The sequence below is a fragment of the Bombina bombina genome, chromosome 1, assembly GCF_027579735.1.
Source record: "Bombina bombina isolate aBomBom1 chromosome 1, aBomBom1.pri, whole genome shotgun sequence".
NCBI lineage: Eukaryota > Metazoa > Chordata > Amphibia > Anura > Bombinatoridae > Bombina > Bombina bombina.
The window spans coordinates 620,559,392-620,585,616 of record NC_069499.1 but is presented as its reverse complement, the minus strand read 5'-3'; the positions used below and the strand labels follow the sequence as shown (position 1 = coordinate 620,585,616).

General features: G+C 36.4%; 1 protein-coding gene across 1 annotated transcript in view; it reads right to left on the bottom strand.

Moving 5' to 3' along the window:
• Positions 1 to 3,343: 3,343 nt before the first annotated feature.
• The window catches only part of LOC128660113 (G-protein coupled receptor 83-like), a 137,046-nt gene continuing 114,164 nt past the window's right edge, over positions 3,344 to 26,225 (bottom strand). Inside the window, exon 4 of the mRNA XM_053713753.1 lies at positions 3,344 to 3,938. Within this exon, the coding sequence (XP_053569728.1) occupies positions 3,344 to 3,938 (595 nt within the window). The remainder of the gene's footprint in view (positions 3,939 to 26,225) is intronic.

Below are 26,225 nucleotides of genomic sequence, written 5' to 3'. Positions count from 1 at the left end.
ACTGTAGCGACACTTCTTACAGCTACCGCTCTGAAGTCTGAGTCAGTGGGCGGGGCCAAAGGTAACCAGCGGTCCACACATTCGCTCCATAAGACGCACAGACATTTCCCCTTACTTTTGAGGGGGGGAAAAGTGCGTCTTATGAAGCGAAAAATACGGTACATTATTAACTCAATAATACCTATTTAAAACTAAATACATACTTACCTGTGAAATAAAACCTAAGCTAGCTACAATATAACTAGTCGTTATATTGTAGCTAGCTTAGGCTTTATTTTTATTTCACAGGTAAGTTTGTTTTTTATTTTAACTAGGTAGACTAATTAGTAAATAGTTATTAACTATTTACTAAATAACTAGTTAAAATAAATACAGACTTACCTGTAAAATAAAACCTACGCTGTCTAACACTAAAACCTAACATTACAAAAAATAAAAAACCTACCATTACAAAAAATAACAAACAAAATTATCCAAAACAATAAAAAATATTTCTATTCTAATACCCTTAAAAAAAACAAAAAAAAAAACCTCCAAAATAAAAAACCCTTATCTATAATAAACTACCAAGGGCCCTTAAAAGGGCATTGCCCTAAAGAAATCAGCTCTTTTTCTACAAAAGAAAAACAAACACCCCCTAACAGTATACAAACCCCCACCCCCCAAACCCACAAAATAAAAATAAAGTAAAACCTAATCTACCCATTGCCCTAAAAAGGGCACTTGTATGGGCATTGCCCTTAAAAGGACATTCAGCTTGTTTTCTGCCCATTACTATTAAAAAAATGGGCATTTAGCTCTTTTAAGAGCTGCCCAACCCCTAATCTTAAAAAAATAAAAAACACCAACAAAACCTTAAAAAAAACCTAACACTAATGCCGCCTGGATGGATGAAGACCTCGCCGCCTGGATGTCCGGACTTCAGAAACTGTAAGTGGATCTTCGGGGGTTAGTGTTAGGATTTTTTAAACTTTTTTGGGTGTTTTTTTTTTTTTTTTAGTTTAGGGTTTGGGCCTTTCTTAAAAGAGCTAAATGCCCTTTTCAGGGCAATGCAAAAGAGCTAAACGCCCTTTTAAGGGCAATGCTTATACAAATGCCCTTTTTAGGGCAATGGGTAGCTTAGGTTTTTGTTAGAGAGAGGTTTTTTTTTAATTTTTATTTTGGAGGGTTACTTGGGTGGTGGGTTTTATTGTTGCAGGGGACTTTGTATTTTTTTTACAGGTAGAAGACCTGTTTAACTTAGGGCAATGCCCTACAAAAGGCTCTTTTTATTGTAGGCTAGGTTTTTTTTTATTTTGAATGGGCTTTTTTATTTTTATAGGGCTATTAGATTAGGTGTAATTCTTTTTTATTTTTTGATAATTGCGTTTGTTATTTTTCGTAATTTAGTGTTTGTTATTTTTTGGAACTTAGTATTTTTTATTATTTGTAATTAGATACTTGTAATTTTTATAGTAGTGTTATGATTTTTTTAAATGTGTATTTTAGTTTTTTTTAAATTGGTAGTTAGTTTAATTTTAGTTTAATAATGATATTAGTTTAATTGTTAGTTTAAACTTAGTTTTTTTAATTTGACAGGTAAGTTTTAATTTAAGATAGGGAAATTGTCATTTTAATATAAAGTTAGGGAGGCATTAGGTTTAGGGGTTACTAGTTTAAATTAGTTTATTGCGATGTGGGGGGCTTTCAGTTTAGGGGTTAATAGTTTAATTTAGTATATTTCATTGTGAGGGGCTTGCGGTTTAGGGGTTAATAGGTTTATTATAGTGGTGGCGGTGGTGGGGAGCGGTGGAATAGGGGTTAATAACTTTAGTATAGTGGGGGCGAATGGCAGATTAGGGGTTAATAATATTTAAATAGTGTTTGCGATGCGGGAGGGCAGCATTTTAGGGGTTAATAACTTTATTATAGTGGTGACGATGTTGGGGAGTGGCAAAAGAGGGGTTAATAAATTGTATTAGTGGTGGCGATGTTGGGAGCGGTAGATTAGGGGTTAATAACTTTAATATAGTATTTGCAAATCGTGAGGGCCTCGGTTTATCGGTTAATAGGTAGTTTATGGGTGTTTAGTGTACTTTTTAATACTTTAGTTCTGAGTTTTATGTAACAGCGGTATGGATCTTGTCATTATAGTTTGTAACGCAAGCTTTTTAGCCTCACCACAAAACTCGTAATGGCAGCGCTATGGGAATCCCATGAAAAAAACCTTATTTTTATGATTGCGGGACTGCCGTTGCGTTACAGGCTAAAAGGCTTGTGTTACAGCTATACTGACAAGACTTGTAATGGCTGTGTTGCTGTTTTAACGCTGAAATGACCATTTTTCAGGGTTAAAACACGAATGTAAACTCTTAATCTAGGTGATTGTGTTCACTCTTGTGGAGTTATGCAGGAACCAGCACTAATTGGCAAAATGCATGTTTGAAAAAAGCACTGAGATAAGGGGGCAGTCTGCAAAGGCTTAGATGCAAGGTAATAAAAAAGCTAAAATGTATATTGATATAAGAGTGTTGGTTATGTTAAACTGGGGATTGGGTAACAAAGGGATCATCTATCTATATATCTATATCTATCTTCTTTTATTTTTTTTAAGTTTTGTAAGCTTTATTGAAATAAATCAAAAAGTACAATACAATATATATGAAGTCATATTAGAAAACAAATAAAGGATGTGCTATTCCCAAGTATCTAGATTATGGAGTATTGTTCTGTAGAGTTGTTGATAGTCTATAAGAGGTAGAGGCATTTATGGTTCAATGTGTTTCTGTGCTCTTATTGCTTAGTGTCCCCATTGCAAATTACAATTTTTAAGTAGACTGTCCCTTTAATAAAGTTATCACTAAAAGCATAATAGATATGTAAAGGCCTTGGGGTACAGCAAACACAACAGAAGATACTTTTCAGCTACTGAAACTTGTATGATTCATCTAAATTTCGTGACCCCTTATGAGACCTGAAGAATGATAGCTTATAGTAAGTATAGGCATTTATACTTTAGTAAACACATCTCATTCATTAGTTTAAGAATAACTCATTGAAATAACACACTTTAGAAATATTTACAAGTCCTGGTTGCTATGAAATCTTTATTGGCAATATGATCTTTATCTTTTAGAATTATTATTTATTTTTTTCCACCACAAGTCACTAATGAAAAGAATACAATTCATTACATTCCTGGATCACAGTTAGAAAACATTTCCATTGTTTGTTCTGCTGTATGCTACTTGACTTGCTTTACTGTTGAGTTGTCTTGTTTGGATAAGGGAGATTCTTTTTTTAACTTAAAAGTAGTCATTCCAATGTACTTCAAATGCATTTATTATTGAGTCACAAAACTTTTTTAGAGGTCAGTGTTAAGTGTCTGTACATTAGTGGTGGATCTTATGCTTTGGGAGGATGGACCTTGTTTAAAGATGGCCTGCTCCACCCAAGCTTCTCGATAAGGTATAAGAACTGGTGGTAGAACATTGTCCTGGATTTGAGGAACTTTCTGACACATACCTAACAATGACTTCAACTCCAGGCGGAAACTCTCATTCAGCCAGCAATAGATAAAAGGGTTATAACATGTGCTACTCATAGCAAACCAATGAAGGGAAAAGTACAGAGTGTTTTTGGTTTTAATGCCCAAACTGGAAATAAGGACTACATAACAATTTAATGGAAACCAACAGACTGCAAACACTACAACCACTAGGACCAACATTTTAATGCTCTTCTTCTTGTTCTTACGATGAGTTATATACTGTTCAGTGGTGATATCTCCAATGGCATTTCTCATCCACAACTTCTTGGCCAGGCGGGTATATGTAATAGAGATGATGAGGAGCGGTAACAGATACAAAAGTAGGAAAGTTGAAAGGTCCAAGTACTTCCAGAATAATTCTGCAGGTTCAGGGAAGTCTGGAATACACAAGCTTCTTATTGTAGTTTCTCTGAGGAAGAATAAAATAAAATATGAACATTGACCATAAACAGAGACCAAAAAAATCATGTATGGTTGATAATTAAAAAGAAATCTAATACCTAGCATTTGTTTGGCTTTATAAGGAAGCATACATTTCTAGATTTACACCCTCAGCATTAGCCTAATGGATATCTAATGCAGCAAAATATAAAGAGAAGTTATACCTGTTTTTCCTTTGTTCCGTGTAAAAAAAGGCATTTCAAAATGAATTATATTTATTTTTTAAAACTCCAACATGTGCCCTGAATAGAATAAAAATATTCTTTCCAGGCTTGTGTACATGTGGGCCTTTCAATCAAAGGAGATGTAATTGTTGACTATATTACCCTGTGAGCATTAGTAAGAAGTAAACTAATGATTACTATTACTTTATTGATAATAACATAGGCAAAAGAGTGACACTAATCAATATAGTAAATACAATAGTCGGGTTAGTGTGCGAGTAAAAACTTTTTACTTTCAACTTGTAATATGAGCACCACCAGATGCAAATAAAAATCTTACTTCTAAATGAGTTAGCACACAAGCGGGGGTATTAAATAGCAGTGGTAATATGGTGTAGTTAACTGTGCCTAGTAGAGCATACAGACTCACTATTGGAGGAGATCCCCTAACTGGACCTCAAACAAATGGAGTACAAATGGAACAAAGAATAGTAGCGCCAGAGGCTGAAGTATGCTTTTAGGAACTAATCGGCAAGATTACGAGTTTGGCGTTAGCCTTAAAAAGCAGCGTTGAGAGGTCCCAACGCTGCTTTTTATCAAACGCTGGTATTACGAGTCTGACAGGTAGAGGCTCACCGCTCACTTTTCTTCCGCGACTCGAGGCTACCACAAATCCCCTTACGTCAATTGCGTATCCTATCTTTTCCATGGGATTTGCCTAACGCTGGTATTACGAGTCTTGGAAGAAGTGAACGGTAGACCCTCTCCTGGCAAGACTTCGACCGCATTTAAAAGTCAGTAGTTAAGAGTTTTATGGGCTAACGCCGGAACATAAAACTCTTAACTAAAGTGCTAAAAAGTACATTAACACCCATAAACTACCTATTAACCCCTAAACTGAGGCCCCCCCACGTCGCAAATACTATAATAATACATTTTTTAACCCCTAATCTGCTGACCGGACATCGCTGCCACCTACATTATACTTATGAACCCCTAATCTGCTGCCCCTAACATCGCCGACACCTACATTATATTTATTAACCCCTAATCTGCCACCCCCAATGTCGCCGCCACCTACCTACAATTATTAACCCCTAATCTGCCGACCGGACATCGCCACCACTTTAATAAATGTATTAACCCCTAAACTGCCGCACTCCCACCTCGCAAACACTTGTTAAATTTTATTAACGCCTAATCTTCCGTCCCTAACATCGCCGACACCTACTTACATTTAGTAACCCCTAATCTGCCACCCCCAATGTCGCCGCTACTATATTAAAGTTATTAACCCCTAAACCTAAGTCTAAACCTAAGTCTTACCGCCCTAACTTAAATATAATTTAAATTAAACGAAATTAATTTAACATAATTAAATAAATTATTCATATTTAAAACTAAATACTTACCTATAAAATAAACCATAAAATAGCTACAATATAACTAATAGTTACATTGTAGCTATCTTAGGATTTATATTTATTTTACAGGCAATTTTGTATTTATTTTAACTAGGTACAATAGTTATTAAATAGTTATTAACTATTTAATAACTACCTAGCTAAAATAAGTACAAAATTACCTGTAAAATAAATCCTAACCTAAGTTACAATTAAACCTAACACTACACTATCATTAAATAAATTACCTAAACTACCTACAATTAATTACAATTAAATTCAATAAACTAAATTACGAAAAAAACAAACACTAAATTACAGAAAGTAACAAAAAGAATTACAAGAATTTTAAACTAATTACACCTAATCTAATCCCCCTAATAAAATAAAAAAGCCCCCCAAAATAATAAAAATTTCCCTACCCTATACTAAATTACAAATAGCCCTTAAAAGGGCCTTTTGCGGGGCATTGCCCCAAAGTAATCAGCTCTTTTACCTGTAAAAGAAAAATACAATACCCCCCCAACATTAAAACCCACCACCCACACATCCCTACTCTAAAACCCACCCAATCCCCCCTTAAAAAAACCTAACTCTAACCCCCTGAAGATCTCCCTACCTTGAGCCGTCTTCACCCAGCCGGGCACAAGTGGTCCTGCATACGGCAGAAGTCCATACGGCAGAAGTTTTCATCAGATCGGGGCAGACAAGGATTCTATCAGCCAATCGGAAATAAAGTAGGAAAAATCCTATTGGCTGATGCAATCAGCCAATAGGATTGAGATCGCATTCTATTGGCTGATTGGAAAATCCAATCAGCCAATAGGATTTTTCCTACCTTAATTCCGATTGGCTGATAGAATCCTATCAGCCAATCGGAATTCAAGTGACCCCATCTTGGATGACGTTCCTTAAAGGAACCTTCATTCTTCATTAGGTCGTCATTTGAAGAGGATGGCTCTGCGTCGGCTGGATAGAAGATTGCTCCCCTCTGCTCCAGAAGGATGAAGATAGGAGATGCAGCCTGGATGAAGCCTTCTGCCATCTGGAGGACCCCTTCTGCCCCTATCGGATGAAGACGTCTGCTGTGTGGAGGACCACTTATGCCCGGCTGGGTGAAGACGGCTCAAGGTAGGGAGATCTTCAGGGGGTTAGAGTTAGATTTTTTTTTAAGGGGGGATTGGATGGGTTTTAGAGTAGAGATGTGTGGGTGGTGGGTTTTAATGTTGGGGGATATTGTATTTTTCTTTTACAGGTAAAAGAGCTGATTACTTTTTAAGGGCTATTTGTAATTTTGTATAGGGTAGGGAAATGTTATTATATTGGGTTTTTTTTTATTTTATTAGAGGGATTAGATTAGGTGTAATTAGTTTAAAATTCTTGTAATTCTTTTTATTTTCTGTAATTTTTTTTTTTTGAAATTTAGTTTATTGAATTTAATTGTAATTAATTGTAGGTAGTTTAGGTAATTTATTTAATGATAGTGTAGTGTTAGGTGTAATTGTAACTTAGGTTAGGATTTATTTTACAGGTAATTTTGTACTTATTTTAGCTAGGTAGTTATTAAATAGTTAATAACTATTTAATAACTATTGTACCTAGTTAAAATAAATACAAAGTTGCCTTTAAAATAAATATAAATCCTAATATAGCTACAATGTAACTATTAGTTATATTGTAGCCAACTTAGGGTTTATTTTATTGGTAAGTATTTCGTTTTAAATAGAATTAATTTACTTAATTATGTTAAATTAATTTTGTTTAATTTAAATTATATTTAAGTTCGGGGGGTTAGACTAAGGGTTAGACTTAGGTTTAGGGGTTAATAACTTTAATATAGTAGCGGCGATGTTAGGGGTGGCAGATTAGGGGTTAATAAATGTACTTAGGTGATGGCGATGTTAGGGATGGCAGATTAGGGGTTAATAAAATTTAAATAGTGTTTGCGAGGCAGGAGTGCAGCGGTTTAGGAGTTAATACATTTATTAAAGTGGTGGCGATGTCCCGTCGGCAGATTAGGGTTTAATAATTGTAGGTAGGTGGCGGCGACGTTGGGGGCGGCAGATTAGGTGTTTATAACTATAATATAGGTGGCGGCAATGTTGGGGGCAGTATATTAGGGGTTCATAGGGATAATGTAGGTGGCGGCGGTGTCCGGAGTGGCAGATTAGGGGTTAATAATATAATGTAGGTGTCAGCGATAGCGGGGGCGGCAGATTAGGGGTTAATAAGTGTAAAATTTGGGGTGTTTAGACTCGGGGTTCATGTTAGGGTGTTAGGTGCAGACATATTTTTTATTTTCCCATTGGAAACAATGGGGCTGCGTTAGAAGCTGAACGCTGCTTTTTTGCAGGTGTTAGGTTTTTTTCAAGCCAGCTCAGCCCCAAAAAAAAAAAAATTAAAAATGTGGAAATATCCCAAAAACAAAAAGATGTGCTGTATATCCTTAGTGCCCTGGGGTATCAAAAAACTGGCATATTATCGTCATATGAATATTTTTTATTTTTATAAATAAGCAATTCTTTTCTTTCTAAATTAGATAATTGTTTTATTCTATTCTATTTATAACTCGTATATTTTTTTTATATATTTTTACTTGATATATTTTTTTAACTTGATATTCTTATACTCTCATTCGATATACTGTATCTACATTTGTCTTATGTATATATACAACATATGTTATATGTTTTTATAGATATAGGATTTAAAGATAGTTCTATATATTTTTGAAATACACACCTTATTTACCCTCTTTCAATTAAATATTCCTTCCATTAATACGCATAAATTTCATGTTGCAATAGCCCTTGTCTATTTTTTAAGCCATTTTTTAAGCTATGTTTTGAATCCCCTTTCGCCCTTATAAAAAATGGAATCACTGTATCCGGATTGAAAATCGGAAGTGGCGAAATACTGGAAGTTGCCTAAACCGGAATTGGAAGTGACACAAATTAAACCGGCAGTGATGAAATAACGCTGGTATTGGTGACAAGACAGTAGTGGGCGGCAACAAACAGCCGCTTTTTGTCGGGAATTATCTCATAATGATTGCAAGATATGATTGGTCAATAGACCCTTTAAATACTCCCACATCCAAAAGCCTCTTTATGTCTTGAAAAAGGCCTTCTAACGGGCCGAAATGCATCGACATTACAAGATTTTTGAGGTTTGAGGTCTTCCCTTCAATTGTCTATACGATCTGGTGAGCCATTTTTCATTTAAGCTCAAATATTATAAGCGATATTGCACATATTCCACTTTTCTTCATTTTCAGGTACACAAATGTTGATTATCCATAACCTGTTTCTTCTGCACGCATTTTAAGTTATCCAGTTTTTTGATACCCCCAGAACACCAAGGATATACAACACATCTTTTTGTTTTTGGGATATTCTAGTTACACTTTTTTCTATGTTTTTCTTTTTTTTTTCTTATTTTCACGGATACACATCCAAACTTTAATTTTTTTTAACTCTTTTTTCTCCACCACCCCCAAGACTCCAAGAGATTCATTCTGAGGACTCCACTATCCTTTATGAATTTAACAGACTATTTGACAGTTCCTTCACATGGCCATATTTTTGACTCCTATTTTATATGACACTCCTAATATTAACTTTTGACACTCCTTTTTTATTGCAATTAATGTGATTTATACACATTGCCACTTACACATATTGTTCCATCAGCTGTGTATAAGCTGTTCCTTCATCTGTGTATAGATTTCTTCTGATTTATGTTCATTCTGTATAGATTTGTTTTATTTATACTGCATTTATATAGATATTTGTTTACTCTCATTTTTAATCTTATTTGTAATAAATGTGTTTTAATCGTACACACATTAGTTCCTGATAGCATACTTCAGCCTCTGGCACTCCTATTCTTTGTTTGAGCGTTAAATAGCACTCCACTCTAACCCTAAGTGAAGGAAATATATCAGTGGAACCTCAGTGAAAAGTAAAAAATTAGTAAGTGGATGCTGAAAATGTAGACTGTAATAAAAGCGCAAGTGAGAATAGCAGTTATAGGCCACAATAATGAAAGTGTGAAAAATATGCGTGCAAAAGGATAACCAACAATGCAATGTTATTAGTGATTTTTAATAAACACTGTGAGGATATTAGCTTAGTAGCTAATTTATAGTTGTTCCCTAACAAGCCTCAGCAGAGGATTTAACCCCTTAAAGACCGTGACGTACCATGTACGGTGCTGGTCGCAAAGGGCTTGTCTGCAAATACTAGCACAGAGAAGCAAGATCGCGCTATTAGACCCACCCACCATCCTGCAGGCTTCCTAAAATACCACTATTGAGAAAACAATTCCCATGGAAAAATTTAAGGGGTTAAAATAAGACAACAGGTTTCTAAGCATAGGAAATAATAGGTTACAATATGGCGGCACCTATAATATTACTATATAGACATTAAAATTGTTCAATATTTAAAGAGACACTGAACCCAAATTTTTTCTTTTGTGATTCAGATAGAGCATGCAATTTTAAGCAACTTTCTAATTTACTCCTATTATCAATTTTTCTGCGTTCTCTTGCTAACTTTATTTGAAAAAGAAGGCATCTAAGCTTTTTTTTTTATTATTCAGAACTCTGGACAGCACTGTTTTATTGGTGGATGAATGTATCCACCAATCAGCAAGAACAACCCAAGTTGTTCACAAGAAATGGGCCAGCATCTAAACTTACATTCTTGCATTTCAAATAAAGATACCAAGAGAATGAAGAAAAGTTGATAATAGGAGTAAATTAGAAAGTTGCTTAAAATGTCATGCTCTATCCAAATCACAAAAGAAAAAAATTGGGTTCAGTGTCCCTTTAAACTGATATTATTTTAAAAATTACATTTGCACATTAATCTCGACCTAATTTTTGTTTTGAATATATCATTACATCTAGTATTTAATTTCACTTTAATCCATTTCTCAATCTTTGGTTTGTCAAATTAATCCCAAGTAGGGGCATTTTATGACATTCGAGGAATATAAAATCCAAAGTTTCTTTTGTGATTCAGACAGGGCATACAATTTTAAAAAAAGTTTCCAATTTATTTCTATTATCAAATTTACTTTGTCCACATGATATTCTTTGTTGAAGAAATACGTACCTAGGCAGTTGTCTGGAGCACTTTATGGCAGGAAATAGTGCTGCCAGCTAGTGCTGTTGCAGGTGGATAAAATAATCTCAAAACTGCTGCCATATTGTGCTCTAGACATGTGAAAGCTCCTGAGCTTGTGTCCCTGCCTTTTAACAAAAGATGACAAGAGAACCGAAATAAATTAGAAAGTTGTTCAAAATAGCATGCTCTCTCTGAATCATGAAAGAACATGTTTTGGTTTCATGTCCCTTTTAGTAGCCATCTGCATTTACAAGTTGAGCTCCTTCATAACATTTAATGAAAACACAATCATTTCTTAATTACACAAATGTAATAAAATTATTGTTGCTGGGATACAGTGTCCCCAGCACAGACAACATGTTCTGCTTTTCATCTGAATAGAAAATGAGGACTTGAAGAACATTAAGATCCACTTTTCAGAAACGTAACACAAGAAAAGACAAAGCACTTGATTTTTTTATTTCCTTAAGATAGAGTTTTAAAGTATTTTACAGAAAATCCTTGAATCTATATCTTGGGAGCTATTATTTAGCAGATGCATTCTGGTCTGAACCTTTTTTTGTTTTAAAGGAAATTCTGACACCTTGCAATTCATTTACTTAAAGGGACATAACATGCACAAAGAAAATGCTCTAATGTGTTAGAGCATATTACTATTGAACGATTGCTTACATGTAACATAATCCTTTAGAAAAAAAATATATCTAATGATTTTCAACAGAAAAAACACCATTAAAGTCTAAGAGAAATTTTGTAGATAAATCACTTTTCTAAAGAATTGTGTTCAATCCTTAAAGTTGTAATCACAATTATTAAATCCCCATTGCATATCAGGTTTATTGTCAAACTTTACAGCCTTTCAGCTGTTTTCAATGAACAAATCAAGAAAAAGTAATTTAAATAGCTCACAACAAATGCCTCTCCCAAATTCAACTGAAAATGCAACTTTTAATGAATTCGGCAGTCTCAAAATTATTCAACCCCCTAAATAGAATCCCTCACAACAGCACAATATGTAAAACAGGTGTTGTCTCAAGCACACCTAGGGCGCGATCCGATATAGATCGCAGTTTGCGGCGCAAGCGAGGGAACCGGCGTCGCCCGCAGTTTCAGCTCGCAACTCGAGCTATCCCATATAAGTCGCCGTCAGATGCTAACGTGCCGTAAGTCTGACAAACCAGCGATGTCCAGAAATCTGCGCAAGTACAAATTTCTGGCGTCGCCAGTGACTTGCGGCACGTTAGAAACTGCCGGCGCCTATAAAACCTGAATAAAGTCTAAAACACCCGCACTGTCTAACACGCCTCCCTAACATAGCCCGACAAGTCTAACACGCCTCCCTAACATAGCCCGACACGTCTAACCCTCTATCCGCTATCCCCCCTCACTAGCCTAACAATAAAAAAGCTATTAACCCCTAAACCACCGCTCCCGTACCCCGCCGCAACCTAATAAAGTTATTAACCCCTAAACCGCCGCTCCCGTACCCCGCCGCCAGCTATATTATATCTATAACCCCCTAAAGTGAGCCCCTAACACCGCCGCCATCTATATTAAAATTATTAACCCCTAATGTAAGCCCCTTACACCACCGCCATCTCTATTAAAATGATTAACCCCTAATTTAATCTACCTACCCAGCCGCCAGCTATATTATCTATATTAACCCTAAGTATATTATAGTTAATATAGGTATTACATTATATATATTAACTATATTAACCCTAATTATATTAGGGTTAATATAGTTAATATAGTTACTATAGTATTTATATTAACTATATTAACTCTATCTAACCCTAACACCCCTAACTAAATTTATATTAAATTAATCTAATTCATTTATAAACTAAAATATTCCTATTTAAATCTAAATACTTACCTATAAAATAAACCCTAAGATAGCTACAATATAATTAATAATTACATTGTAGCTATGTTAGGGTTAATATTTATTTTACAGGTAAATTGTTAATTATTTTAACTAGGTATAATAGATATTAAATAGTTATTAACTATTTAATATCTACCTAGTTAAAATAATTACCCAATTACCTGTAAAATAAATCCTAACCTAAGTTACAAATACACCTACACTATCAATAAATTTAATAAACTACAAACATCTATCTAAAAATACAATTAAATTAACTAAACTAAATTACAAAAAAAAACAAACACTAAATTACAAAAAATAAAAAAAGATTACAAGATATTTAAGCTAATTACACCTATTCTAAGCCCCCTAATAAAATAATAAACCCCCAAAATAAAAAAAATTCCCTGCCCTATTCTAAATTCAACAAATTTCAAAGCTCTTTACCTTACCAGCCCTTAAAAGGGCCTTTTGTGGGGCATGCCCCAAAGAATTCAGCTCTTTTGCATACAAATACAATCCCCCCCCCCATTACAACCCACCACCCACATACCCCTATTCTAAAACCACCCAAACCCCCCTTAAAAAAGCCTAACACTACCCCCCTGAAGATCTCCCTACCTTGTCTTCACCACACCGGGCCGAACTCCTTATCCAATCAGCCAATCAGATTGAGCTTGCATTCTATTGGCTGTTCCGATCAGCCAATAGAATGCGAGCTCAATCTGATTGGCTGTTCGGATCAGCCAATCGGATTGAACTTGAATCTGATTGGCTGATTCAATCAGCCAATCAGATTTTTCTAACTTAATTCCGATTGGCTGATAGAATCCTATCAGCCAATCGGAATTCGGCGGACGCCATCTTGGATGACGTCATTTAAAGGTACCTCATTCGTAGTACAGCAGTCGGCCGGGATGGATGCTCCGCGGCGGCGGAGCGAAGAAAGAAGATTGAAGATGCCGCCGGAAGAATGAAGACTTTGCTGCCGCTTGGAGGAAGACGTCGCCGGAGGAAGAATTCTTCTTTGCCGCTTGGAGGAAGACATCGCCGGAGGAAGAATTCTTCTTTGCCGCTTGGAGGAAGACATCGCCGGAGGAAGAATTCTTCTTTGCCGCTTGGAGGAAGACATCGCCCGGATCGGATCAGGAGTTCGGCCCGGTGTGGTGAAGACAAGGTAGGGAGATCTTCAGGGGGGTAGTGTTAGGCTTTTTTAAGGGGGGTTTGGGTGGTTTTAGAATAGGGGTATGTGGGTGGTGGGTTGTAATGGGGGGGGGATTGTATTTGTATGCAAAAGAGCTGAATTCTTTGGGGCATGCCCCACAAAAGGCCCTTTTAAGGGCTGGTAAGGTAAAGAGCTTTGAAATTTGTTTAATTTAGAATAGGGCAGGGAATTTTTTTTATTTTGGGGGTTTATTATTTTATTAGGGGGCTTAGAATAGGTGTAATTAGCTTAAAAATCTTGTAATCTTTTTTTTTATTTTTTGTAATTTAGTGTTTGTTTTTTTTTGTAATTTAGTTTAGTTAATTTAATTGTATTTTTAGATAGATGTTTGTAGTTTATTAAATTTATTGATAGTGTAGGTGTATTTGTAACTTAGGTTAGGATTTATTTTACAGGTAATTGGGTAATTATTTTAACTAGGTAGATATTAAATAGTTAATAACTATTTAATATCTATTATACCTAGTTAAAATAATTAACAATTTACCTGTAAAATAAATATTAACCCTAACATAGCTACAATGTAATTATTAATTATATTGTAGCTATCTTAGGGTTTATTTTATAGGTAAGTATTTAGATTTAAATAGGAATATTTTAGTTTATAAATGAATTAGATTAATTTAATATAAATTTAGTTAGGGGTGTTAGGGTTAGATAGAGTTAATATAGTTAATATAAATACTATAGTAACTATATTAACTATATTAACCCTAATATAATTAGGGTTAATATAGTTAATATATATAATGTAATACCTATATTAACTATAATATACTTAGGGTTAATATAGATAATATAGCTGGCGGCGGGGTAGGTAGATTAAATTAGGGGTTAATCATTTTAATAGAGATGGCGGCGGTGTAAGGGGCTTACATTAGGGGTTAATAATATTAATATAGCTGGCGGCGGTATAGGGGGATTAGATTAGGGGTTAATAATTTTTATATAGGTGGCGGCGGTGTAAGGGGTCAGATTAGGGGATAGATAAGGTAGATGGCGGCGGTTTTAGGGGCTCACAGTAGGGGGTTAGTTTATGTAGATGGCGGCGGGGTCCGGGAGCGGCGGTTTAGGGGTTAATAACTTTATTAGGGATTTCGGGGGGGGGGGGGATCGCGGTTGACAGGTAGATAGACATTGCGCATGCGTTAGGTGTTAGGTTTATTTTAGCAGATCGCGGTTGACAGGGAGATAGACATTGCGCATGCGTTAGGTGTTAGGTTTATTTTAGCAGCCAGTTTAGGAAGTTACGGGTCTCCAATAGTCAGCGTAAGGCTTCTTACGGCTGCTTTTTGTGGCGAGGTGAAAATGGAGTAAGTTTTCTCCATTTTCGCCACGTAAGTCCTTACGCTGCATATTGGATACCAAACTGCGCGGGTTTGGTATACCTGCCTATAGCCCAAAAAACTACGGGCGACGGCAGAAATATACGCGCGTAACTTCTAGGTTACGCCATATATGTGATACCAAACCCGCACAAATATTGGCGTCGCCGGCTTTTGCGGGCGACGATTTTTATCGGATCGACCCCCAGATGCATCTAATCAAGGGTTAGCACACATAAAATACCTAAACTGGCTAGGGGTTTGTTGAGTGTCATGTTTGACCGCATGTTAGAAATATGGTAAAGTCAAAAGAATGGTCCAAAAAGTTAAGGGAAGAGAAAGATAGCAAAGTCACTGAATGTTCCTAGAGACACAGTTGGAAGCATAGTTTGCAAGTTCAAAGTTAAATGTACAGTGGTTACACTACCAGGACAGGGCAGAAAAAGGTAGCTATCAACGGCTGCAACCAGATTTCTGAGAAGGCAGGTTGAGAAAAACCCTTGAGTGCCTGCAAAAGACCTGCAGCAATATTTGGTGGGAGCAGGCACTGAGGTTTCAGTTTGCACAGTAAGGCGCGTATTAAATGCAGAAGGTTTTCATGCCAGGACTCCAAGACGTACATCAATACTGACCCAAAAGCACAAGAAAAGTTGGCTCCAATATGCTTAAAATCATATAAATATGCCACAAGAGTGTTTTGGGATTCTGTGCTGTAGAGCGATAAAACAAAACTGGAACTTTTTGGCGCGATGGATCAGCGGTATGTCTGGAGGAAGAAGAATGAAGCATACGCTGAAAAGAACACTCTGCCTACAGTTAAGCATGGTGGTGGCTCTGTGATGCTCTGGGGCTGCTTTGCATCCTCTGGCACTGGAAACCTGCAGAATTTGGAAAGCAAGATGGATTCATTGAAATATTTTAAAATTCTAGGGGAACACGTCATGCAGTCTGTGAGGAAGCTGAAGCTTGGACGTCATTGGACCTTCCAACAGGACAATGATCCCAAGCATACCTCAAATTCCACAAAGGCTTGGTTACAGAAGAAGTACTGGAAGATTCTACAGTGGCCATCACAGTCTCCTGACTTGAACCCCATAGAAAATTTCTGGTGGAATTTGAAGAAGGCGGTTGCAGCACGCAAACCCAAGAATATTACTGAACTGGAGGCCATTGCTCATGAGGAATGGGCTAAGATTCCTCAAGAGCGCTGCCAGAAGCTGGTTTCTGGCTATGCATCTAATTTGCAGCAGCTGATAACAGCAAAAGGGTGCTCTACTAAATACTAAAGATGCTTGCCATGAAGAAGTTGAATAATTTTGATACTGCAGAATTTATTAAAAGTTGCATTTTCTGTTAAATTTGGGGAAACCACTTGAAGCAATCTTTGTGTTGAGCTATTTCAATTGCTTTTGTTTGATTTGTTCAATGCAAACAGCTGAAATTCTGTAAATCTTGACAATAAACCTGATTTGCTAAGGGGGTTAAATAATTTTGATTACAACTGTATATGTTTATCCCCTGCAAAGGGATTAAACACATAACTAAAAGTCATCTCTAGAGAAGCAATATACTACTGGGAGCAAGCTGAACACATATAGTGAGCCAATGATAAGAGACATGTCTAGACACCAATTAGCTCCAAGTACTGCATTGTTGCTGCTTATTATACACATATGCATTGCCAAGAGAACAAAGTAAATTTGGTAATAGAAATTAATTTAAAATTGTCTTAAAGGGTCATGAAACCACCTTTTTCTTTCTTGAATCAAATAGAGAATTCAATTTTAAACGACTTTCCAATTTATTTCTATTATTTAATTTGCTTCCTTCTCTTGTTATCCTTTTGCTGAAAAAGCTCAGGAGCAGAAAATAACCTAGGTTCTATGTGCTGATTGGTGGCTGCATATATATACTGATTGTCATTGGTTCATCCATGTGTTCATTTAGAAACCAGTAGTGCATTGCTGCTCCTTCAACACATGATACCAAGAGAATGATACAAATTAGATAATAGAAGTAAATTAGAAAGTTGTTTCAAATTGTATTCTCTATCTGAATTATGAAATAACATTTTTTGGGGTTTCATGTCCCTTTCAAAATACAGGCTCTATATGAGTCATAAAAGTTTAATTTAGATGTTCATGTCCCTTTAAGTAGATGGTATAAATAGTTATTGTTCTGCACTTGGCACTTGGAAATCTGCTGCCCCCAAATTCCATCTAACCCATACATTTGGAGCTAAATATCTTCTTGTGAAAGTGCAACACACAAAGATCTGGATTTGCACGGATATTATTAGTATGTTGTGCTTTCACATGAAGAAATCTGGCTCAGAAAATGGCCAAATGCCGCTGGTGGTCGCCTGCTTCGACAATCAATTCCTCACGAATTAGACAAATGTACATTTCTCATATTTACTACTATCTACTTTAGATTTTTTACTGTTTAAAAAGATAGATAATCCCTTTAATATAACACGTTATATTAATATACTTTTTACCTCTATGATTACCTTGTATCAAAGACTCTGCAGACTGCCTCCTTATTTCAGTTCTTGCATTTTAGACAATCAGTACAGTACAATGTTATTAATATGTCACACATGAACTATCAACCGAACTATCAACCTCTAGCTGTGAAAACTGTCAAATGCATTCAGGTAAGTGTTGGCCTCCAAGGGTTTAGAAATTGGCATATATGAACCTAACTAGGTTTAGCTTTCAACTAAGAATACCAAATGAACAAAGCAAATGTGATGATAAAAGTAAATTGGAAAGTTGTTTAAAATGACATACCCTATCTGAATCACAAAAGTTTAATTTTGACTAGACTGTCCCTTTAACCATTTTTTTTTTTTTAAACATTTTTATTGAGGCAAATAATAAAATAGTACAGAGCATAGTAACCACAGATATAAGCCCTTAACCCGTAAGGGCAATTGTCAAAAGTATACAACACTGCCAATACAGTAAGCAGGACAACCCATATTTTGAATCATTAATGGAAATTTACATTTCAAAAACAATAGGTGTTATAGAACCAATAATCAAAGATAATATATAAAATTGCAATGCTTCCTGTGTGGTTAACGAACAAAAATACTGACCTCATGTTTTTTTAGATTAACAGCATATAGGGCCCTTTTTGGGTCCTCCAAACTATAACCATGTACATATATTATAGAAAAGATTATCAACCATAACTATAATGAAGGACTCTTATGTTGTTTATAGGGGGTAATCGATGGGATCTGTGTCCCTTAGCTTAAGAAATAAGCTCCAAAAGGGGAGGGCGGAGCCTAGTAATATATAAACAAACCAAGAACAAAAAGTAGTAGATAGTAAAGTTGGACCTGGACCAGTACTAAGAGTACATATATGGCTGGGCGAATGTCATCCAAGATCTATACTTCATCTATAGTAGCATTTAAATCTCCCCCAAGCAGGAGAGTCTGACCTTAGATAGATTCCTTAGCTCAGTACTAGATAAAAGGCAGGCATGTAAATGCTTAGAGGATAAGCTCCCTTGGGAGGGGCAGGCGGGGTCTATTAACACAAAACAAAAGAGAAATTAGACTTGGACATGAACCAGTTCTGGGGGGATGAACGCTAAGAAATGCCCAATTATGATCATTATTATTAATTTCACTAACAACAGCAATATCTATTAATTTGTGACTATTTCTGTCATTTCACAATGCTATAAAACTGCACAGCTTTCTCCGAACTTAACATATAGGACCTGTCAACAGCAAAAAGGCTTATAAGGGATCCGCTGCCCCGGCCGCTGGCAGCATCATAGTTAACCACACAAAATCATCCTTGCTGTAATGTTATTATGTAGACAGGTTAAGTCTGGGGTTTCTATCTTGTAGTATAGAGAAACAATAACCTATGCAGATGCTCTATATCTGGAGTACATGATGTAGCATATCATGAAACCTTATATCATTACCAAGTCTACAATAGAATAAACATAAGCTAGCACACTGCCGCTAGGGAGCAAACTATAAGCATATCTAGGGAAGCACTGCGGTGTCTGATCACAAGTATTATATTGGGGCTATCGAAATAATAATAGTTTTGGCAGCACGGAAAATATCTATATAACCACTACCTTAGACAGATAGAGTAATATATCATATAAAACAATCCTATATAAGCAGAAGGAAACCTGTTGGAATGCGTTATATTAAGACTAACATTCAATCTATAGATCCTACAATAGAGGGCCAATTGTACTTTAGCACCAATGTAGTAATCGCCCTTAGTGCTGAAATAACATGTGTACATATTTAAAACGTATATGCTAAACTGTGGACAGGTATACTCAAAAAAAAAAAAAAAAAAAAGATTTTCACTTATTACTTGAATGAAAACGTTAAACTACCGTTAAGAGTAAACTTTAACCTAGGGAGTGGGTTATACATATATATCTTGCGGATTGGGCTACAGTAGATAACAGAAGCAACATGACTCATCATAAATACAATAATTGTCCCATGTGTCGTACAGAGTCTAAGGATTTCGGCATTATTGTTATCTTAGAAAGTTCCAGGTGAAACGACTATGATGTGCAGCGGGAAAATAGATGAATATGTTACCATCTAAAGGTAGGGGTCCCTAGGGCAGACCAGTAGTAATGGACATCCTCTAGCCCACCCCAGTACTGAAAAACATATGTCCTAGATAAATCCTGTAGGGTGATGTCAATTCTCGGGGGTGTAATCTAGCAGCGTCTTGTGGGAGTCTGTCTAAAGAAGTATATATGTGGAGTTTGATGTGTAACAAGGTGATTTGATCAATAGCTGTTACCTTCGTTGAAGTACACCAATTGTCTATTAGGATTGGGTCCTCTATGTAATAAGACCTATCTGCCAACACATCTTTAGCTCTACTGGGTATTGTATTTCCCAGTTTATGTTTCTGCCAATCTGCAGCTGGTCTACAAGTGTCCGGTGCTATCATCGCATCATCAGGAGTATCTGCCGAAACAGCTTCAACTGTGATGGACATCACATATCCCATGTCCCATTTCTGCTGATATTCCGCTGATGTGTCAGGAACCAGAGTTTTCACCTCCTCGGCAACACATTCTCCTACCGCACCTTCAGGAGTTTCCATGATCTCCCAATTGCCCCGATCTATTGCGGTCTCGTAGTTTCCTGCACATCCAGGGCCCCTCTGAGCAGTAATACATCTGCAGCGTACCTCCTCTGAAATGACTTTAATCAGTTGTAATTCAACTAGTTGGAGAGCCCGCTCTAGGGATTGTAGCACTGTATTGTTCCGTATAGCAGTAGCCGCCATGTTGCCTGCAGGATCAAATAGTGTCTTGTGTGTTAATGGGACTAGAATGCAGTCAGCTTAGCCCGGTAGTAAACTGAAGTCCGATATTAACATGGGTACTTATCTCTCTATGTTATAGATCCGGTGTGGCTACGGATCGCTTCAAAAGTTAAGATGTGTTTGTCAAGTAGCTAGGCAAAATGGCGTCAGTTGATCTGAATGCCGCCTCCGATCCTTTTCATTATTGTACTCGTAGAGGTCTTCCGTGGCTCTATCAGCTCCAAGCCCAGTAGCAGAGAGTCTAGAGACCCAAAGCTCCCTTTTTATCCCAGATTCAAGCACTGTTCTGGTCTAAATATAAGTTTTATAATCAAGTTGTGCAGAGAGCTGCAGACCAGCACGTCTGCCTCTGCTGCTAGTTAGCTCCGCCCCCGTCCATTTTTAAGTTGCTTTTACCCAGTGCCTGGTTCACTTTTTTAAAAAAAAAAAAAATGTTTTTTTTAATTTGCAAAAGAAACATTTTTACATTATATCTTAACAAATAATTCTTTATAAACAATATGACACTTGGGGCCAGATTTCAAGTGAAGCGATATGTAACGGTCCCGCATGAGCCTTAACTGCGCAAGAAGTAAGCTTTTTGCACGCATCGGGTTGCGCACGTATTAAGTTGAATGTAAACTGTTTTCTCTCACTTGCTAACCCGGCACGTGTAAAAAGCCGAATTTAGGATATTGCGTGTGCGATAACCTATTCCCCCATAGAAATCAATGGAGAAAAGAATCTGGAAAAAAGTGGAACATGAAAACCCAATTGTATATCATCAAGTGCGCTAACCCGACATGAAAAAAATAATATTTCAGATTCCAATGTTCTACACATAGCAGAATATGTTCTATTTATTCATTAATCCATATTTTATATATATATATATATCTGTTTATTTGGTACAATATATATCTATACATATAAATATATATATATATATTATATATATATATATATATATATATATATTGCTATGCTATGTGCAGAACATTGAAATCTGAAATATTTAAAATATAAACACACAGTATAACACTTTATTGAAAGTAAATATTGTATAAATATGTTTTACAAGTGTTCATCTACTTAACTGCAAAGGGCTCCAATCATATATATATATTTATATATTTATATCTCTATGTTATAGCCTTTTGCCTGTCTTTTTTTTAACACCTGAGACCTCATATCTTTGACCCCTTGTGCTTTTTTGTTTTGAATCATTTTAATTGGGAGGTGTTATTATCAGTGTAAATATACTTTGTAACGTATTGTTTATGTATTTTGTGACACTTTTTTGTTTCGCGAAACAGTTAACCAGAGCTCTGAGGACGCTGTAATAATTCTAGCATAAATCGTGATTGAGCTTTAGTGTTCGCATTTACTTTCAAATTGTAATCAAACACCTGCGATAAACCCCTTATACCTTGCTTGTAATTATTAGCGTTCCCTTCGTAATTTGGCCCTTGAGATTTTATTTTATATTTTAAGGGATATTGCATAGTAGACATGTGCATTCAGTAACCAAGATATTTGTTTCATTTCCACTAAGTTCATTAGTATTCATTCATTTTCTCTAAATTGTTAAAATAATTACTTGTTGCATGCTGAAGAGCAATGCTAAGCCGGTCCTCTTCTTCACAGCGTCTCAGCTGCACTGATAGGAGGCTTAGCATGGTGGCTTCCAGGGCTTGCTCTAAAGGAGAAGGTCTTTAAGTGCAGTCCCTGGGAGCAACGACACTAAGACTCCTATTAGCGTGGCCAAGGTTCTGTGAAGAGGAGGACCATGTTAGCGCTGCTCTCTAGCGTGGTAAAGAAACGTATAAAGCTTCAGGTGAACTTTTTCACCTGTTGCTATGGAACATTTACATTTGTTTATTGAAAATGAATTTAAATGTTCTTATAATATTCAGTATTCAGTATTTGTTTAGTTTAAAATGAAATGAATATGCAATAGTGCAGCCAATTAATATTCGGTGGATACTAATTTTACCGAATATTTGTTTAAAATAATTCGGCCAAACCAAATTTTTCATGGCTGCACATGTCTATAGTATAGGTTATAAATGTCAGCTTCTTATGCAAATACTGTATATTAGATATGTGCACAGGAAAAAAAAAATTGTTCCTCATGAAAAAAATATTTGCTCGTGGGGTCATTTGGTTTGGTTGAATTTTAATAACCATTTGTTAAAAAAATATTATATACAGTAGAATCGAATAATTAATAAGTGCGTACTAAAAAAATCAATGCAATAACAGTCATTTTATTTTTTTCCATTTGTTGACCCCTCGTATCATATGACAGACATCAGCCAATCACAGACTAGTATACATATATACTGTAAACTTGTGCACATGCTCAGTAGTAGCTAGTACCTAAGAAGTGCATGTATAAAAAATTGTGCAAAATTTGAAAATGGAAGTAAAGTAGAAAGACTTTAAAAACTGAATGCTTGATCTGAATTATGAAAGTTTTATTTTGACTTTAGTATCCCTTTAATTAATGAAAATTAATTAATCCCTTATTTCCTATGGGGAGAACATTTTCAGGGCAGCAGTACTAATAGGGCCACATTTAACAAATGCCAGATGTACAAGGTTTGCTCCCATGAACCTGTCAACTTGTTTACTGTACCACACATTTCTGTAGAAAAAAATGATTAACAAATGGGTTTACCAGTACTAATATGTAGATTGAGTAATTTTAAAATATAAGGTTAATATAAAACCACAAAAACTATTAAGCATGGAAATTATATCACAATTGAAATAATATAGGTTGATCAATTATAGATTACCCTTTCTGGGACAACACTCATAGTCATTAACACTTTTACATCCATCCTGCAATTCCTGTGATCAAAAATGATTTGCTTACTGCAATCTAGCTAGAGAACCAAACATATTTCTCATATTATATAAATAACAATGTGTTAATACAAACCAATAATAATGTTTATACTAAGCCAGTAATAATTTATTATACAAATCAAGGATTGGAAACAAAAAATGTTAAAGAGTCCTTAATGAGGCGTCCAATTCAATCTTCATTGTAATTCCAATCAGGATCAACCTCAAAGAGAACAAGAAACAGATACTGCCATAGCGTGATTCTGCTTTCAATATAATGCAACACACTTTTACTTTGCAGAGTTTCTACTGACATGATGCAGAGCTCTCATCTGCTCTAGTTATAGCGCTCTATTTAAAAAACCTCCAGCAAAACTGGATACCAGGTAAAAAATTTATTAAAATATACACAAGTATACAAATCACTTAGGGACTTTGCTTGCTGTACTTCCCTAAGTGACTAACAGCTAGATTTAGAGTTTTGTCGGTAATGACCCGCGTAGCTAACGCTGGCTTTTTTTTTGGCCGCACCTTTTATTTACCGCTGGTATTTAGAGTTCACAGAATGGCTGGGTTTTCAGTGCGTTAGGCTCCAAAAAAGGAGCGTAGAGCATAATTTACCGCCACTGCAACTCTAAATACCAGCGTTGCTTACGGACGCGGCCAGCTTCAAAAATGTGCTTTCCCCATAGGAAACAATGGGGCAGTTTGAGCTGAAAAAAAAACCTAACACCTGCAAAAAAGCAGCGTTCAGCTCCTAACGCAGCCCCATTGTTTCCTATGGGGAAACACTTCCTAAGTCTGCACCTAACACTCTAACATGAACCCCGAGTCTAAACACCCCTAACCTTACACTTATTAACCCCTAATCTGCCACCCCCGCTATCGCTGACCCCTCCCTGCATATTATTATTAACCCCTAATCTGCCGCTCCGTACACCGCCGCAACCTACATTATACCTATGTACCCCTAATCTGCTGCCCCTAACACCGCCGACCCCTACATTATATTTATTAACCCCTAATCTGCCGCCCCCAATGTTGCCGCTACCTACCTACAATTATTAACCCCTAGTCTGCCGACCGGACCACACCGCTACTATAATAAATGTATTAACCCCTAAAGCTAAGTCTAACCCTAACACCCCCCTAAGTTAAATATAATTTTTATCTAACAAAATAAATTAACTCTTATTAAAAAAATTTATCCTATTTAAAACTAAATACTTACCTGTAAAATAAACCCTAATATATCTACAATATAAATTATAATTATTTTGTAGCTATTTTAGGATTAATATTTATTTTAAAGGCAACTTTGTAATTATTTTAACCAGGTACAATAGCTATTAAATAGTTAATAACTATGTAATAGTTACCTAGTTAAAATAATTACTAAATTACCTGTAAAAATAAATCCTAACCTAAGTTACAATTAAACCTAACACTACACTAGCAATAAATTAATTAAATAAAATACCTACAATTATCTACAATTAAACCTAACACTACACTATCAATACATTAATTAAATACAATACCTACAAATAAATACAATTAAATAAACTAACTAAAGTACAAAAAATAAAAAAGAACTAAGTTACAAAAAATAAAAAAATATTTACAAACATTAGAAAAATATTACAACAATTTTAAAATAATTACACCTACTCTAAGCCCCCTAATAAAATAACAAAGACCCCCAAAATAAAAAAAATGCCCTACCCTATTCTAAAATTAAAATAGAAAAGCTCTTTTACCTTACCAGCCCTGAAAAGGGCCCTTTGCGGGGCATGCCCCAAAGAATTCAGCTCTTTTGCCTGTAAAAAAAACCCATACAATACCCCCCCCCCCAACATTACAACCCACCACCCACATACCCCTAATCTAACCCAAACCCCCTTAAATAAACCTAACACTAAGCCCTTGAAGATCTCCCTACCTTGTCTTCACCACACCGGGTTCACAGATCGGTCTTGAGGAGCCTCCGAAGTCTTCATCCAAGCCCAAGCGGGGGGCTGAAGATGTCCATGATCCGGCTGAAGTCTTGATCCAAGCGGGAGCTGAAGAGGTCCATGATCCGACTGAAGTCTTCATCCAAGTGGGAGCTGAAGAGGTCCATGATCAGGCTGAAGTCTTCTATCAAGCGGCATCTTCAATCTTCTTTCTTCCGGATCCATGGTCATCCCGCCGACGCGGAACATCCATCTTCACCGACGACTTCCCGATGAATGACGGTTCCTTTAAGGGATGTCATCCAAGATGGCGTCCCTCGAATTCCGATTGGCTGATAGGAAGATTCAAGTTCAATCCGATTGGCTGTTCCGATCAGCCAATAGAATGCAAGCTCAATCTGATTGGCTGATCGGATCAGCCAATCAGATTGAACTTGAATCTGATTGGCTGATTCCATCAGCCAATGAGAATTTTCCTACCTTAATTCCGATTGGCTGATAGAATCCTATCAGCCAATCGGAATTCGAGGGACGCCATCTTGGATGACGTCCCTTAAAGGAACCGTCATTCGTCGGGAAGTCAGTGAAGATGGATGTTCCTCGGCGGCGGGATGACCATGGATCCGGAAGAAAGAAGATTGAAGATGCCGCTTGATAGAAGACTTCAGCCCGATCATGGACCTCTTCAGCTCCCGCTTGGATGAAGACTTCAGTCGGATCATGGACCTCTACAGCTCCCGCTTGGATCAAGACTTCAGCCGGATCATGGACATCTTCAGCCCCCCGCTTGGGCTTGGATGAAGACTTCGGAGGCTCCTCAGGACTGATCGGTGAACCCGGTGTGGTGAAGACAAGGTAGTGAGATCTTCAAGGGCTTAGTGTTAGGTTTATTTAAGGGGGGTTTGGGTTAGATTAGGGGTATGTGGGTGGTGGGTTGTAATGTTGGGGGGGTATTGTATGTTTTTTTTTTACAGGCAAAAGAGCTGAAT